The sequence below is a fragment of the Pogona vitticeps genome, chromosome 5 (genome assembly GCF_051106095.1).
Source record: "Pogona vitticeps strain Pit_001003342236 chromosome 5, PviZW2.1, whole genome shotgun sequence".
Classification (NCBI taxonomy): Eukaryota; Metazoa; Chordata; class Lepidosauria; order Squamata; family Agamidae; genus Pogona; species Pogona vitticeps.
Genome location: NC_135787.1, coordinates 86591292 through 86605889, shown reverse-complemented (window position 1 = coordinate 86605889; position 14598 = coordinate 86591292). Strand labels below are relative to the sequence as shown.

Here is a 14598-nt window from a genome sequence, read left to right as displayed (position 1 = left end):
CAAGGCCAAACTTCCCTGTTGTTCCTTTTATCTCTTGACTCCGTACCTTAGCATTCCAATCCCCCAGAATGAGAAGAACATCTTTCTTCGGTGTCAGTTCTAGAAGGTGTTGTAAATCTTCATAAAATTGTTCAATTTCAGTCTCCTCAGCAATGGAGGTTGGTGCATAAACTTGGATTATTGTGATGTTGAAAGGTCTGCCTTGGATACGTATTGACATCATTCTATCATTTTTGAGATTATATCCCATTACGGCTTTTCCCACTCTTTTGTTGACTATGAGGGCTACTCCATTCCTTCTACGGGATTCTTGCCCACAATATGCCTGTCATCATATGCATCACACTTTAACTTTATTCAGCCTCTAGGCTCAGAGCACTCAAGAGTCCCAGTTGCATCTGAGCCCTATTGAAATTGGTTTGTTCAGCATCAGCTGATGTCTGTTACATAAGGCTCCTGACTGGAGGCAGCTAAGCTTCAGGATTGAAGGAAGCCTATTTGCAGAGGCAAGGTATAGGCCGTTCTGTTCTCGCCTTGGCTTACTTCCATGTATAAGATGACCCTCAATTGTTAGTTTAATGATTTTAGGAAAAAGTCGTGTCTTATGTATGGAAAAATACAGTAGCAAAGAAGGAAATAGATGCTTTGCAAAAAATAGAACATGGATTTTAGCCAAGCACCTAACTTCTAGGTCTGATAACCAAGCAGGGGAAAAGCTCAGAACCTAGCTCCTTTTTTCATCAGTTAGTCGCTTCTCACCCAAACACAAAGCAATTGCCAGGGCTGTTTTTCAACAAGTGTAAAGGTAATGAGCAGAAGACTGTATTCTGTAAAGCACCTTGACTGCTGCTTTTAGCTGTTTCAACATTCAGGCTGCCCTTTGCTATGTAATGCTTTGCATCCTTTTTCCTGCTGGCAACACAACTACAATATTGCGAAGCAATATCAGGAAATTTCCTGGCATTTTGAATTATGGATACAGAAGCAGAATATCCCACACTCACAAACTGGAGAGGTTTTGTTTTGTTTTGTTTCAGAATTGAATCTTCGAAAGCTTGGCAGCATTCTAAACAAATTGCTGCTACTTGGTCCAGCAATACAGACATAACTATTGCCTAAGCATTAGAAACTGACAGCAAACTGACAAATGCCAAGGATGCATACTGCAAGTGCTAAAAATATGAACACATTAAAAAAGGAGCTCAAAACGAACATAAAAGCTTCAGTATTTCCAAGGGATGTATACTGACAGAGAAAAATAATGCTGATTCTCCTGACCAATGCCGCTCTCCCCTTTATGTTTTGTAAGAAAGTACAGGGTGAAGCAAGAGATCCAAAAATAGCTGGAAATGAAAGCTTTCAATCATATAGCAAGAGGGATGGAGGGAGGGAAAGCTTTTTACAGAGGGAATTCTGTCACATTCCCCTCACAAGTGTGTAAGTTTCTACTTGGGTTTTCCATATTCTTTCACCATCATTAAAGCTCTGCAATTATACACATTTGATTTTAAAATTACACAATGTAAAATTCAAGACATGAGTGTAATTTAAAAGAAGAGAGCTAGAGGAAAATTAAAGATACACAAACATGCTAAAACACTGCATAGAAAAACACTGGAGCAAGGCACACAGTCATGCTATTTGTTATAAAGCTCTGAAATTCACAAACATGTACCATACTTTGTTTTCCAGCCCCCTGATCATCCTTGTCGCCCTTTTCTGAACTTTTCCACAAGAACATTTGTAGCAACAAAAACCACAATGGAAGTCCCTTAGCATTTCATATGCATATATAGTGGTGCCTCGCAAGACGATTGCCTCGCCGGATGAAAAACTTGCTAGACGAATGGGTCCAGCGAGGTTTTTGATGCCTCACAAGACGATTGTTCCTATGGTGGTTTTTCGCAAGATGAATGTTGCTGTTCAGAGGCTAGCCAAGCACCATTTTTGAAGATGCCGCCCCTTTCCCCTGCCTTCAGCAAGCCTCTGAATGGAAAAAGGAAAAAAAAAAGAAAGCCTTTTTACGTTTGGAACCTTACTGATGGCAGGGGGAAAGGGTGCAATCTTCAAAAATCATGTTGGGCTAGCCTCTGCAAGCGCCCATTGCCACGTGGAGGGACTCCTGAAAATCCTTTCATGGCGCAGGGAAGCCTCTAAAGCCGGCACGCACAGTTGCAGGGGACCTCCGCCAGTGCTCCGATGGTGCAGGGGAAGCTGAAACAGCTTCCTTGGATTTAGGTGGTAAGGAGAGGTAGAGTTGGAATTTGTGACACCGAACCTGAAAACCCTGGATAATGTCTCCTAGCAGTTTCATGTAGATGTTAAATAATATAGGAGACAGAACCCAGAGGGACCCAATAGTTCAGTGGCCAGGGTGTTGAACAGGAATCCCCCAGCAACACTTTCTAAGTTCTCTCCTCCAGGAAAGACTGGAGTCACCATAAAACAATGCCCCCAATCTCATTCCAGAAAGGGGTCAGAAGTACACTATTGTTGACAATATCAAAAGCTGCTGAGAGGTCCAGCAAAACTAACAGGGACACAGATTCCCTTATCCAGTCCCCAGCATAGGTCATCCACCAAAGCAGTCTCCATCCCATAACCAGGGCTGAAGCTAGTTTGAAATGGATCCAGATAATCTCTCATCCAGAAACACAATATGACAGGTCTGGCAAAGACTAGACCACCAGGTTCTGCACTTGAAATTGTATACAAAGCGTAAAGAGGCACACACTGGAGTTGTGAAGTGAAAGAAACTGAACATAGAGGTTGTGCTGTCAAAAGAGTCATTATGGTCAGTGTGGAAGGTAATTCTGGAAAGTAATCCAGAGGCAAATGCAAAGGACATACCCCAGCATTGCAGCAACCAGGTGATCTTGCATTAGAATAAATAATTCTCTCCAAATTTTTTTAATTAATTCCAAAGGTGAAAAGGAGACAGCTCAAAAGGAGTGTACCCACCATCACAGAAAGGAGTGTTCCCACTGTCAGAGAAAACATGCTTCACATCAGACTTCACTTTCAACATCACCCATTCATCCCCCACCCACCCACCTACCTGAATTGATCCTTACAACAGAAAAGCCCTGTTGCTTTTCTACATTGGCACAGGCAATCACACATATCTGAACCAATGCAAATACATTCACTTGGAAAAAGTAGAAACTCCAAAGGCAGAGGGAAAAAAAGTGCAGATTAGAAGGGGGGATGTCTGGGCTGATCTGCGTTGAGCTACACATTAAATAGTCTGTGGACAATAATACAAATCAGATTGCGCCAATCCTAGAGCAATTCTGCCATTGGTTTGCTCATGTCGTCACCTCTTAAGTCAGGAGGCGGGAAGAAAACATTCCACTGAATATGTATGTGGTTTTTGGTTACTTATCCTGAGGCTAAGGGGTGAGCTGAAACAAAGAAAAAGAGTGTAGATTGTGCTTTACATTTGCAATTGCTAGTATGTGGTTTGCTGACTCATTAATTAAAGCCCAAGCTACTGTCCACCAGTTAAGAAGAGACTTAATTAATGAAACCAATAACCTGTACAGGCCAAATTTCAAAATGATTACAGGCAATTGGTTGTGCATGCAAACAAGACTAATTATCTGCAGAGTACTTACCTCCCTGTGGGAAGAACTGAGAGTAAATTTCTTTGAAGGTCTCTTCATTAACAACCCCGCTGGGACATTCCTAAAAGAAGTTGTAAACAATGCATATGAATGACATGTTCATGAAAGCTTCTGTCTACAGGAGTACCTAATTGTGACCAAATAAAGAATAAAACACACAAAAAACCCATATTTCTGCTAAAAGGTCCACTGTCTGCACAAGTACTGGTAACAGGGAAAATTGTATACAGGGGCCCCCTCTCCTTTTTATGTGTGCATGTGTTTGTTTGCTTGCTGTATTCTTGAACAGATGTACATTCAATGCCACCTGAGGTAAGAGACTTTATGCCACTGACAGTAGAGATTATTTATGATACTCAGGTTGAAAGAGAGCAGGATGAGAACTGTCCTAATAATGCAAAGCTGTCAGTTCCACTGGAGGAGGTGATCGGGTTGGCGGGGGAGGTAGCAGCAACAGGCGCCCGAGTGCATGTGAGTGCTCCTTGTAGCAGCCCTCCAGCTCCTCTGTTTGTTTTCCTTAACTCCCAGATTAGCCTTTGGGTGCTACTTACAATTTTCACCTTTTATATGCTGCCCCTAGAGGATTTTCCTCAATCTACCAAATTTTAATAATGAGTCACAGCTGTCAACACTAACAAGGTTTATTTATAGGAGAACAGTTCAATTATACATGGAAATCAAAGCTGGTCTTATTTTATTCATTTAATATATGTTCTTTTGATTCAAGATATGCTTGCGTAGTTAGATTTTCTTTAATCATGATTTTACTATATTCAAACAGTTTCTTTTATTATTATCACTTTAATTCATTCAATTATTAACCACCCAAACTTTCCAAGACTTGTCCTATCCCTATCTTTTTCAATCTCTCCATCTGTCTATTTCTCTTCTCTCTAACACAACCACGGCTCTAACTGCTTTAAACTGTCATTAACTGTCTTTTTGTCTTTTTTCCTCTTAGTTCCGCCCCTCCTGTCATGTCATAGGCTCCCACACCAGAGCTCTGACTTGACTGATATGAGTGACCTGAGAGCTGCCCGTCACACTCCTTTGCCTCCATCTCCTGCTGCTGCTGCCTCCGCCACCAGAGTGGACAAGGTGTGAGCCCTGGAGGAGACAATTGGGTGGTGGTGGTGGCAGCAGCAAGAGGCGCCCGAGTGCAGGTGCAACTGCTCCTTTGCTTCTGCCTCCTTCCGTGTATAAAATGACCCTCAATTTTTCATCTGATTATTTTAGGAAAAAGTTTCATTTTATACACAGAAAAATACGGTAGTCTTCTAAGTCAAGGGTCTCCAAACATTCGAGCATGAGGGCCACATCATATACTTTCTACATTTTTGAGGGCTGAAGGAACATGCGTGTGTACCCCTATGTGCAGCCACATGTACAGATGCACAGAGGCAACCCCCAACCATCCAGATGCCTGCCCAGATGCCCCCGCCCCCCTGCATGCACACTTGCATCCCCATCCATACACATGTATGGGCTGAAGGGAATGGGCCAGATACAATGGCAAGGTGGGCCAGATGTTGCCTGTGGGCTATAGTTTGGAGATCCCTGTTCTAAGTCATGCTGGAATTAACTCCTTCTGGGAAAATGCAAGCTTTGAGGAATAGAGGCTTCAGATTTTTCCCTGGGGGTCTATAATGTGCTGTAAGAATATTTAGGGAGAGGTTTCAGCACCAGTTCATTTGACATGTCTCTCCTTAATCTCCCACAGTTCAGGTCCGTTGCAGAAATTGGGTTCTGGTATTATAATTTGTTCAATTTTTTGTATATTGCTCAGCATTTTATATAACTCCATGAAGTCTCCCCTTCCTCTTCTTCTGCCTAAACTATAAAGCAACAAATGTGTAACTTTTCTATCTTGGGATGTTGTTCTGGTTTTATGATAGTTTTGGTAGTTGTTTGCTTTCCTTTCCCCAGCTCTAACATTTTAAGTGCAATGATAAGTACTATAAGCTACTCAATTATTTTAAAACCCTCCAGTTTATGAATGTGGGATATTGTGCTTCTGTATCCACAATTCAAATGCCAGGAAATGGCCTGATATTGCTGCACAATATTGAACCTGTGTTGCTGTGGTGAACACCCTAAGATAGTCATTGTAAGTTATGAATTATTCATTGTATATGTTAATATGGTTAAGAGGCGGGGCTGAGAGAGATGTTAAAAGGTGAAGCCTGAGAGGAGAAGTCAGTTAAGTTGAGTCAGAGTGGGTGTTAGGAATCAGAGAGAGAAGAGGTCTGAGGAGTGATTAGTCTGAGTGAGAACTGTGGTAATTAATATAGAAGATTAATACTTGAAACTTAATGAAATTTGAAGAATGTGCTTATGAATTGTTCCAGAAACCAATTGTAGTCAATAAACCTGCTATATTAAAAAGTCAGTACTGAATTGTCACATTCCCGGGGGTTACAATAGCCAAAGGAGTAGCCCATTTAGCTGCCTGACCCTTGAGTAAGCTGATTATAAAGCATACCTTGGTTTTGTCTGTGGGAAAGTCTCTGGCGCGCAGCTCAATGTACAGCTTAAACTGTGCCAAGAATGCTGGAAACTCCTCCACACTGCCTTCAAATTTTTCAGGAGGCGGCACAGGACATTTAGCTTGAGAAGCAGTGTCGGCTTGTAATTATATTCGTTGCTGTTGAAGCTGGCCGACTGCCTGGGTAAGGAACTGCACCTGAGTAAGCACAGCATTCAGTGGACCTGAGTCTTCGTTTGCTTTTCCCTCCATGTTGGGAAAAGTGTGGGGGTGGAAGCAATCTGTCACGTTCCCGGGGGTTACAACAGCCGAAGTCCGATAAACCAGTCCAGGGTCAAGAATACCAAGAATGCAAAGCCAATGTCCATAAATCAACTCACAGAAGGAAGTCCAGTGTCAAAGTCCAGAGTCTGATACACAGCGTAGTCCAGAGTCAGAGTCCGAAGTCCAATACCACAGTAGTTCAAGGGCAGAGTCCAGAGTTCAGGGTCAGGAACATGATACAAGAAACGTGGATGCAAGCCAAGGTTTTGACTCCTTGCTTCCACAGAATTTCTGGCTTCACTGGGAGCTGTTTTATAGTAAAACAGCTCCTTGAGCTGCTGGAAAGCTTTCTATCCTGTTAATACTCAGGACTAGATGCATGTAGGTTTCTGTGGACAGCCTTTGAGCGATCCTCTGATCTTCTGGTCCTAAGTCTTTACTGAAGCCTGCCCTGAAGCCTGTCTGCTGTGGAAGGAGAATCTGGAGGCGGTTCAGGTGTTTCTGATCTCTCCACATTCTCTTCAGCCACAGTTAACCCTTCGGGTTCCAGGTCTTCGGAAGCACTCATGACACTATCCCCCTCCCCAGGACTCCCCCCTTCAGATGGGCCGGGTCGATCAGGGTAAGTAGCATGGAACTGCTGTATCAGCTCAGGGGCGAGTAAATTACTGGCTGGTTCCCAAGATCGATCCTCAGGACCGTAACCCTCTCAATCCACAAAATACTGCAGACTCCCTTGATGGATTCGGGAGTCCAGGACCTGATGGACCTCATATTCTTCCTCGCCATTGACCAAAACAGGTGGAGGTGGAGCCGGGGGCAAGGATCGAACAGGGTCTGGGGCTGAGACAGGAACAAGGAGGGATCGATGGAAAACCGGGTGGACATGGAGAGTATCTGGAAGTCATAGCCAGAAAGCAACAGGGTTGATTTGTTCCGTGATCTCATAGGGTCCTATAAACTGAGGGTCCAATTTACGGGTTCGGCCAGGTCGGTGAAGGTGACGGGTAGAAAGCCAGACCTGGTCTCCTGGTTTGAGACGTGGCCCTTCTTGTCGCTTCCGGTCAGCTGCTGTTTTATAAGCTTCTTTAACCTGCTGAAGCTGCTCTCGGAGCAAGTCCCGAACGGCCTGCAACTCGCGTATGTGGGCATCGGCAGCAGGAACCATGGTCGAGGGTAGAGTAGCCGGGAAAAAATGAGGATGTACCCATAATTGGCTTCAAAGGGTGTCTGTTCAGTAGATGTATCGCATTATTGTAAGCAAATTCTGCCAGGAGTAACAGGGTAGCCCAATCATCTTGCTGGTAACAGATGTAACAACGGAGATACTGTTCCAAGGTGGCATTGGTACGCTCGGTCTGTCCATCTGTTTGAGGGTGATATGCTGACGACAAGTGCACCTGGGTGCCCAGGTGTATGGCTTTCCAGAACCGGGAAGTGAACTGGGAACCACGATCAGAGATTAGGTACGTCGGGAGACCATGCAAACGGAAAACATGCTGGAGGTAGAGTTGAGCAGTGTCAGGAGCTGTGGGAGGTTTGGCACATGGAACGAAATGAGCCATCTTAGTAAATAGGTCCACTATCACTAAGATATAGGTATACCCTTGTGACCGCGGGAGATCTGTGATGAAATCCAAGGATACTGTGTCCCAAGGGCTGGCCGGTACTGGTAAAGGTTGCAGGAGACCTGAAGGTTTAGCTGGTACATCCTTGGCTCGACGGCAAACCTCACAGGATCCAACATATCGGGCGACGTCAGCTCGAACCTGGGGCCACCAGAACTCTCGTGTGAGCAAATGCAGGGTTTTGTATTAACCAAAATATCCTGCAGGAGGGGAATCATGGGTCAGATGGAGGACCTGAGCTCGGAGGGGCCCCGGAGGAATATATATGCGTCCACGATGTAATAGGAGGCCCTGGTGGTTGGTAAAGTCATTGTCCGAGCCCTCTTGAAGTTCCTGCAGTTGCTTGGCCCAGGAATCTCGAGCTTGGCTGGCTCGAATCTCTTCAGCCAGGGAGCGAGTAGTTACGGCTGCAAAGACTGAGGGAGGCAGGATCGGTGAAATCGGGGTTTCTTCAGAAGCTGGAACAGCATATTCTGGTTTGCGGGACAAGGCATCAGCTTTCCGATTCTAGGTATGCGGGACATAAGTAATATGGAAGTCGAATCGGGAGAAGAAGAGACTCCATCGGATTTGGCATTGGTTAAGGCGTCTGGCTGTTTGTAAGTGTTCCAGGTTTCGATGATCTGTCAAAACTTGGACTGGGTGACGGGCCCCTTCGAGGTAATGCCTCCAAACCTCGAACGCCGTTTTGATGGCCAAAAGTTCTCGCTCCCAGATGGTGTAATTCTGCTCCGAGGGCGTGAACTGCCGGGAGTAGAACGCACAGGGCTGTAGTGGCTGTGAGGGGTCCTCCCACTGGGACAGTATTGCGCCCAGGGCAACACTGGAGGCATCTGTTTCCACGGTAAACGGATGCCGGGTATCTGGATAACGTAGGATGGGTTTCTTGGGTCACGGGACCGGAGCGAAGGAGACGTCCATCTATGGATTCGACTAGGGTCGGGGTTTCTTTATCTTGTACAGGGATCCGGTGCTGTTTCACAAAAGCGGTGTCGATAAAACAGCGATCTGCCTCAGAGTCAACCATGGCGTGAACAAACAACCAATGTCCATCTGGCAGGCAGAGTTTAACGGGTACAAGGAATGGTCCCGGGATGCTAAGATATGGTTCAGGAGACCCAGCTAAGTGCCCCACATCTGAGGGCAATTCTTTTACTGGCAACAGTTTCCTAGAATCAAGGTTATGCCGCTTAACCAAACAGCCAGAAGCAAAGTGTCCTGCTCCCCCACAGTACAGACAAAGATTCTGGGAGCGGCATCGGGTCTTTTCCTCAGGGCTGAGGCGGGACCGAGCTGCTCCCAATTGCATAGGTTCAGAATCCTCTGGTCTGATATTGGGGACTGGCAAGGGTGACTGCAGAAGGCGGGACCCGCCCTGTGCTATGTGTCGGCTCTCCAAGCGGCCATCAATGCGTAAGCATAGAGTGATTAGCTTTTGCAGCATGTTAGGTCGGTCTACACGTGCCAGCTCATCCAGGATCCTATCATCTAACCCCTCCATATATTGGTCCATAAGAGCTGCCTCATTCCAGAGTAAGTCTTGAGCCAGGAGTCTGAACTCAGTAGAATACTGGGAAACTGAAGCCTTTCAGAGTCTGTTTTACATGCTAAGCAAGAAAACTGAAAATTTGAGGTATGCTGAAACTGAGTGGAAACAAAGTTTTCTAAATTTTAAGGAAATCTTCAACAGCAATGTTACCAACCTATTAAACAATCTGGGTTGAGGAACTTTTTTCATTTTTACTGATCAATCACCTAAGTGCAAATACACTTAAAGATAGCCCAGCTTCAGTTCTTTCCAATATAGATACATATTTAGGAAAACTACTGAATTAACAATAATTTTTTCTCACTATCTGGGTGGGAGGAGGCCACATTTAACATTACCTCTTTCATTGTTCCTATGGCAAACCATGTGTTGTACAGATGTGTGCAAGCCTTCAGCCCTAGTAAAATCATGTTATAGTGGGTAGCGTTTGCTTTAGCCTTGCCTCCTACACTTCTGGATCTATTTCTCTTCCATGTACACTGATAAGTATGAAGAGGCAAATCTTCTACCACTTGTGAAGTCTCTCTATGTGAGTTGAGAGATTTTCTAGGGTCTCAAATCATATGGAGAACTCCAAGAATAATGGAAGTTTCCTCTTAAATCTTGTAGATGTCTATGTATATAGGACAGTGATGGCACTGGAAACAGAGGAGGTTGCAGCTGGAGTGCTGCCATCTACCCATGGCAGATATATAATATTTGATAACAGCCAAATGGGTGAAAATCCTGTGTATTCCTGTGGTATTATGTGATGGGACTTTTCCAGTAGAAGGTCATCATGACACTGACCTTTGTATTTCCCGCCTGCAAGAGGCTTTTAGTGACAATGACATTCTATTTAGCATATGTAACTGAAGAAAAACATGAATTGATTTATTACAGCTTGCAGTTAATGAAAATAAGTATTTCAGTTCATGTGTTCTGGGCCTGGAAGTTTAATAGAGACTAGTTCAGTGAGTGGCAAATACTGAAGTGGAACAATTTAAAAAATTGAAATGATCTATACAAACCCATCATCTTGATGGATGGTTGGTTGGTGAGTTTCATTTCAACCCTGTAAAGTACACTAGGAATGACCACACTAATTAACTATCAAATCATCTAATTACTGTTTTGAATTTTCCTTGGGTAGCATATGCACAGATCTTAGCAATTCAGGTGTAATTTCAATACCAATAGTTTCACCAACGTCTGCCCTGATAATGGTTAGTGGAAGATAATTATATTAATAGAAATATTTTGCTGCTTTCTCTGAATGCTGTGAGCCCCATTCTTAATGTGTCAGGCACCCTGAGATCCTCAGCTGGAAGGAATTATAAATGTTTCTGATTATTAAGTGTCATTACAGTGTTGAGTCACTTTCATGAGAATTGTAGCCTTAGGTCTAGAATTAGTATACTTTGGGGAAATAATCCCCACCAGGCACAAGAATATACATGATATATGAGAATGTGCTTATAAGGAGGCAAGCCTCACAATGATGGATTTTCTCATATTTTCTCTAATTACCTTTGTTTGATTCAATTCCTCTGCATGTAATTTTTTTTAAAAAAAACTTCCATTATCTGCCCTTATCGGGAAGGAGAGGTTAGAAAGTGATGGCTTTAACATCCTTGCGGCATTAGAGGAAACCAAGCTCATTTTTTTCTTCTATTGCCAAGAAATTTAAGAATTAAGGCGCGTTTGATGGCATCAAGCCAAATTTTGTTATTGAAAAAGTATTTGAAATAATAGTCAAGAACATGTTTAAAGGACATGTATAAGATTCTTTTTTCTTTCTTTCTTTCTTTTTCCTTTTTTGGTCTTCGTTCCTGTTCAGTTTGGGAACAAAATTTCTGAAGCTTTCTCATATATTCATATCTATGCCATGGAGTTTGTGGCTCCATGTATGAAACATGGTCGTTTGGCTGACAAACTAGCTTTGGCTGCCCCAAGATATTCTCCTCTGCTCAGAGTAGACCAATAAATGGCACTCTTCTCAGTGCCATTGTTAATAGTGAGTCTTGATCGTTTGGGCATCTGAAGCAAAAAAAATGAGAATGAATGAAAAAAAATTGTTTATTTATTTATGAGAAGTTCCTCTCCATCTCTATGGCAATACAAATACAGTGATTTAAAAAAATCAAGTTAACTATCAATGTTCAGAACTTTCATGATAATATAAAATTGATTTTTCACCTTTTTTCTTTGAAATATGTATTCTATACTTTACATGTTACTTTCACTTCAAATGAGCTAGTTAGTATAAAGAAGCCCATTCAGTAAAAATCCTCTCTAATACATTCCTTTCTTACAAGATAAGTGCCCCAAACACTCTCTCACAAACCTGTGGAAGAACACCACTACCTCTTCCAGCTGTGAACACAGGGAGGAAGAAGGGTCCCCAAATGACAGGATACATAGGATGTAATGGACAAACTGACATTTTCTTACACGAGATAAGATTGGATGTTCTTACAGAAAATTGAACTCTTTGTTCCAGAAATACCAAAACATCTATTGTACCTTAGTTTGTATCAATGCAGCCATATAATCAGTATGATTCCGATGCTTATATGAATATGTCACAACCTCCATCATGAGGCTGTAAGCATACCATCCGTAAAAGGTTATGACAGAGCATTTTATTTGCAAACTGTTCACGGTATTAAGACATTGGTCCTGTGATTTCTGCTTGCTGTGGGATAACAATCCTATAAAGATATCCTTTTCTTTTTACTCTATTGAGATGAAATTATTTGGGCTGTTGCCCCATTCCTCTCCTGACCTGCAGGCTATTTTCAACAAACCCAACCCTATATTATAAAGACAATTTCTGTGTCCACTGGTGGTATTATTCTCTCCCTATCAGGTACTCAAAATGTCAGAGGTATCCAACCAGAATTTTTACTACAATGAAACCCATTATCTACAGGGACGTGTGAGTATGATTTGTGGGGTGCCGTGTGGGAAGCCCCTGCTCAAGGCTGTTAGCTGTTATCTGTTACAGTGAGAGCAAACACTCCTGGCAGAGAAGCAGCAGCTCCCAGTGGGTGGGGTGAACTCTCATTCTGCCTTTCTGCTTAGTTTTAGAGAATTAGATCAAACAGTTCTCCAGCCAATCCTAGTGGCGATTAGGTAACTAATATCCTATATGAATTCTTTCAACATTCTGTTTAATCGTGCTATGTTAATAAAAAGAGTTCTCAAGGTGTTGCTTGAGGCTCTGCTGGCTCAGATATCTGCTTTTCAATTTCCTTGCAACTTCTCTAAGGCTAATTGCCTTCCTATTGTTCTGTGATCACCCACATCATTAGCCTTCCTTTGTTCCGTGATCACCTACATTGCCATGTTTAGCATGCTCACTTCAAAAGAAATGTAGGCCTTGATTTGACCTAGACCCTGGTGGTCCTCCAACACCACATCTTCACCCCCCCCCATTACTTTCAATATCAAGCTTTAACATCCATACAAAGCAATCAGGAACATCACAGTATTGATTATCTTCACTTTGGTCTCCTGTGACACACCCTAACACTAAGGGAACTTTTCTAGCTACATCACAGCCACCCTTCCAAGTCTCAGTCTTCTTCCCATTCACTGGCACCAGTTTACATTTTGACTGATATTTGAACCAAGATATAGAAAATATTTAACAGTTTCAACTTCTTGGGGGCATACAAAGTTATTTAATTCTTATGTAGACACTATTTTGTCATAATATTGTATGTAGTATATTCTTGGTTCTTGGCACTTTCACTTTCGTTGTTTCAAGTCACTGATGTTGTCTGTCAGTAATATGGTGTCATCACCATACCTTAAAATTTGTTTTGCTAATTTTCATCCAACCTTCATGTGAATCTAATCGTTTTTTGTATGATATGTTCTATACACCGACTGAACCAAAAAATATATACTATTGTCTTATACCAAGAGGAAATAATTCTGTGCCTTCATATTCTAACAGTAGCCTCTTGTCCAGAGTGTAGGTTATGCATCAAGCCAACCAATTCATAGAATAATAGAATAATGGAATTGTAAAGGGCCATGCTTTGTGTCACTTTGTGAATGGCAGTGAGCACCAGAGGGTGCTCAGGCAAGCTTTACCTTAGTGACTGGCTGCCTGAGTCAGGTTTTTAAATGGATTGTTGTGCCTTACTCCTCTGAATGTGCTTTTGGTGCTTTTGTTTACTGTGTTTTAGTTTGGTATTTGTTTGACCCTTTTAATACTTGTCTACTTACTGTTTATAGCTTTAGTTGCTGTCTTTTAATTGATACAATTTGCCTGAGTCTTTTTTAAGGAAAAAGTTGGGTAATTATTTTTTTAATGAATAACATATATAAAATATAACGTAGACCATCTTAAATGATGCCAATGGTGTCGTCAACATTCAAGCTGCCTTTTGCTATGTAAAGGTCATTGAGTCTAAACGCCCCAGTCAATATAGGAACTCAAATAAAAGCATACGGCTGTCTAATTTTCTCTTGGATGCCTCCAGTGTGGGAGCACTCACCACCTCCTGAGATGATTGGTTCTGCTAGCATACTGTTTCAACAGTTAGAAAGTCTGGCTTCCTGTAACTTGAATCCATTATTGTGCATCCTAAATTCTGGGATGATTGAGAACAGATTCTGCCTCTCCCCAGTATGACAATCTTTCAAGTATTCGATAAGTGCAATCTATTTCTTTTAGAACATAACGTTTCAAAATCCACACAGTCAAAAGCTTCTGAAATTCTTCCATGTGCATCAATAATCAATGTATATTTGAAGCAGGATCATCATCATCATCATCTCCTCCATGGGCACAGGCCTTGCTGAGGGGAGGGGCTTACATGCTTCAATAAGATTGAGAGCTATACTGGTGGTAGTGTCACTACTTTAAGGGTTTCCCTAGCCAAAGAGGTCTCAGATGAGAAGCCAGACCAACTGTGTCCATCAACCATCAATTATGATGAGAGGAAGTAAATAGAAATCCATACAAGACAGGTAATCACCTGAGTCAACAATGACCATGTCAAATGCTATAGCTCGTAGACGTTTGGTGACAAATGGGCTACAGGGCTC

The 14598-nt window shown here is 42.6% G+C and overlaps 1 protein-coding gene across 10 annotated transcripts in view; it reads right to left on the bottom strand.

The window, feature by feature from the left end:
- The window catches only part of KCNIP4 (potassium voltage-gated channel interacting protein 4), a 522091-nt gene that overhangs the window by 36572 nt on the left and 470921 nt on the right, over positions 1-14598 (bottom strand). For all 10 annotated transcript variants that reach the window (XM_073001089.2, XM_078394056.1, XM_020780441.3 and 7 more), the window contains one exon: positions 3618-3687. In XM_073001089.2, coding sequence (XP_072857190.1) covers positions 3618-3687 — 70 coding nt within the window. The remainder of the gene's footprint in view (positions 1-3617; positions 3688-14598) is intronic.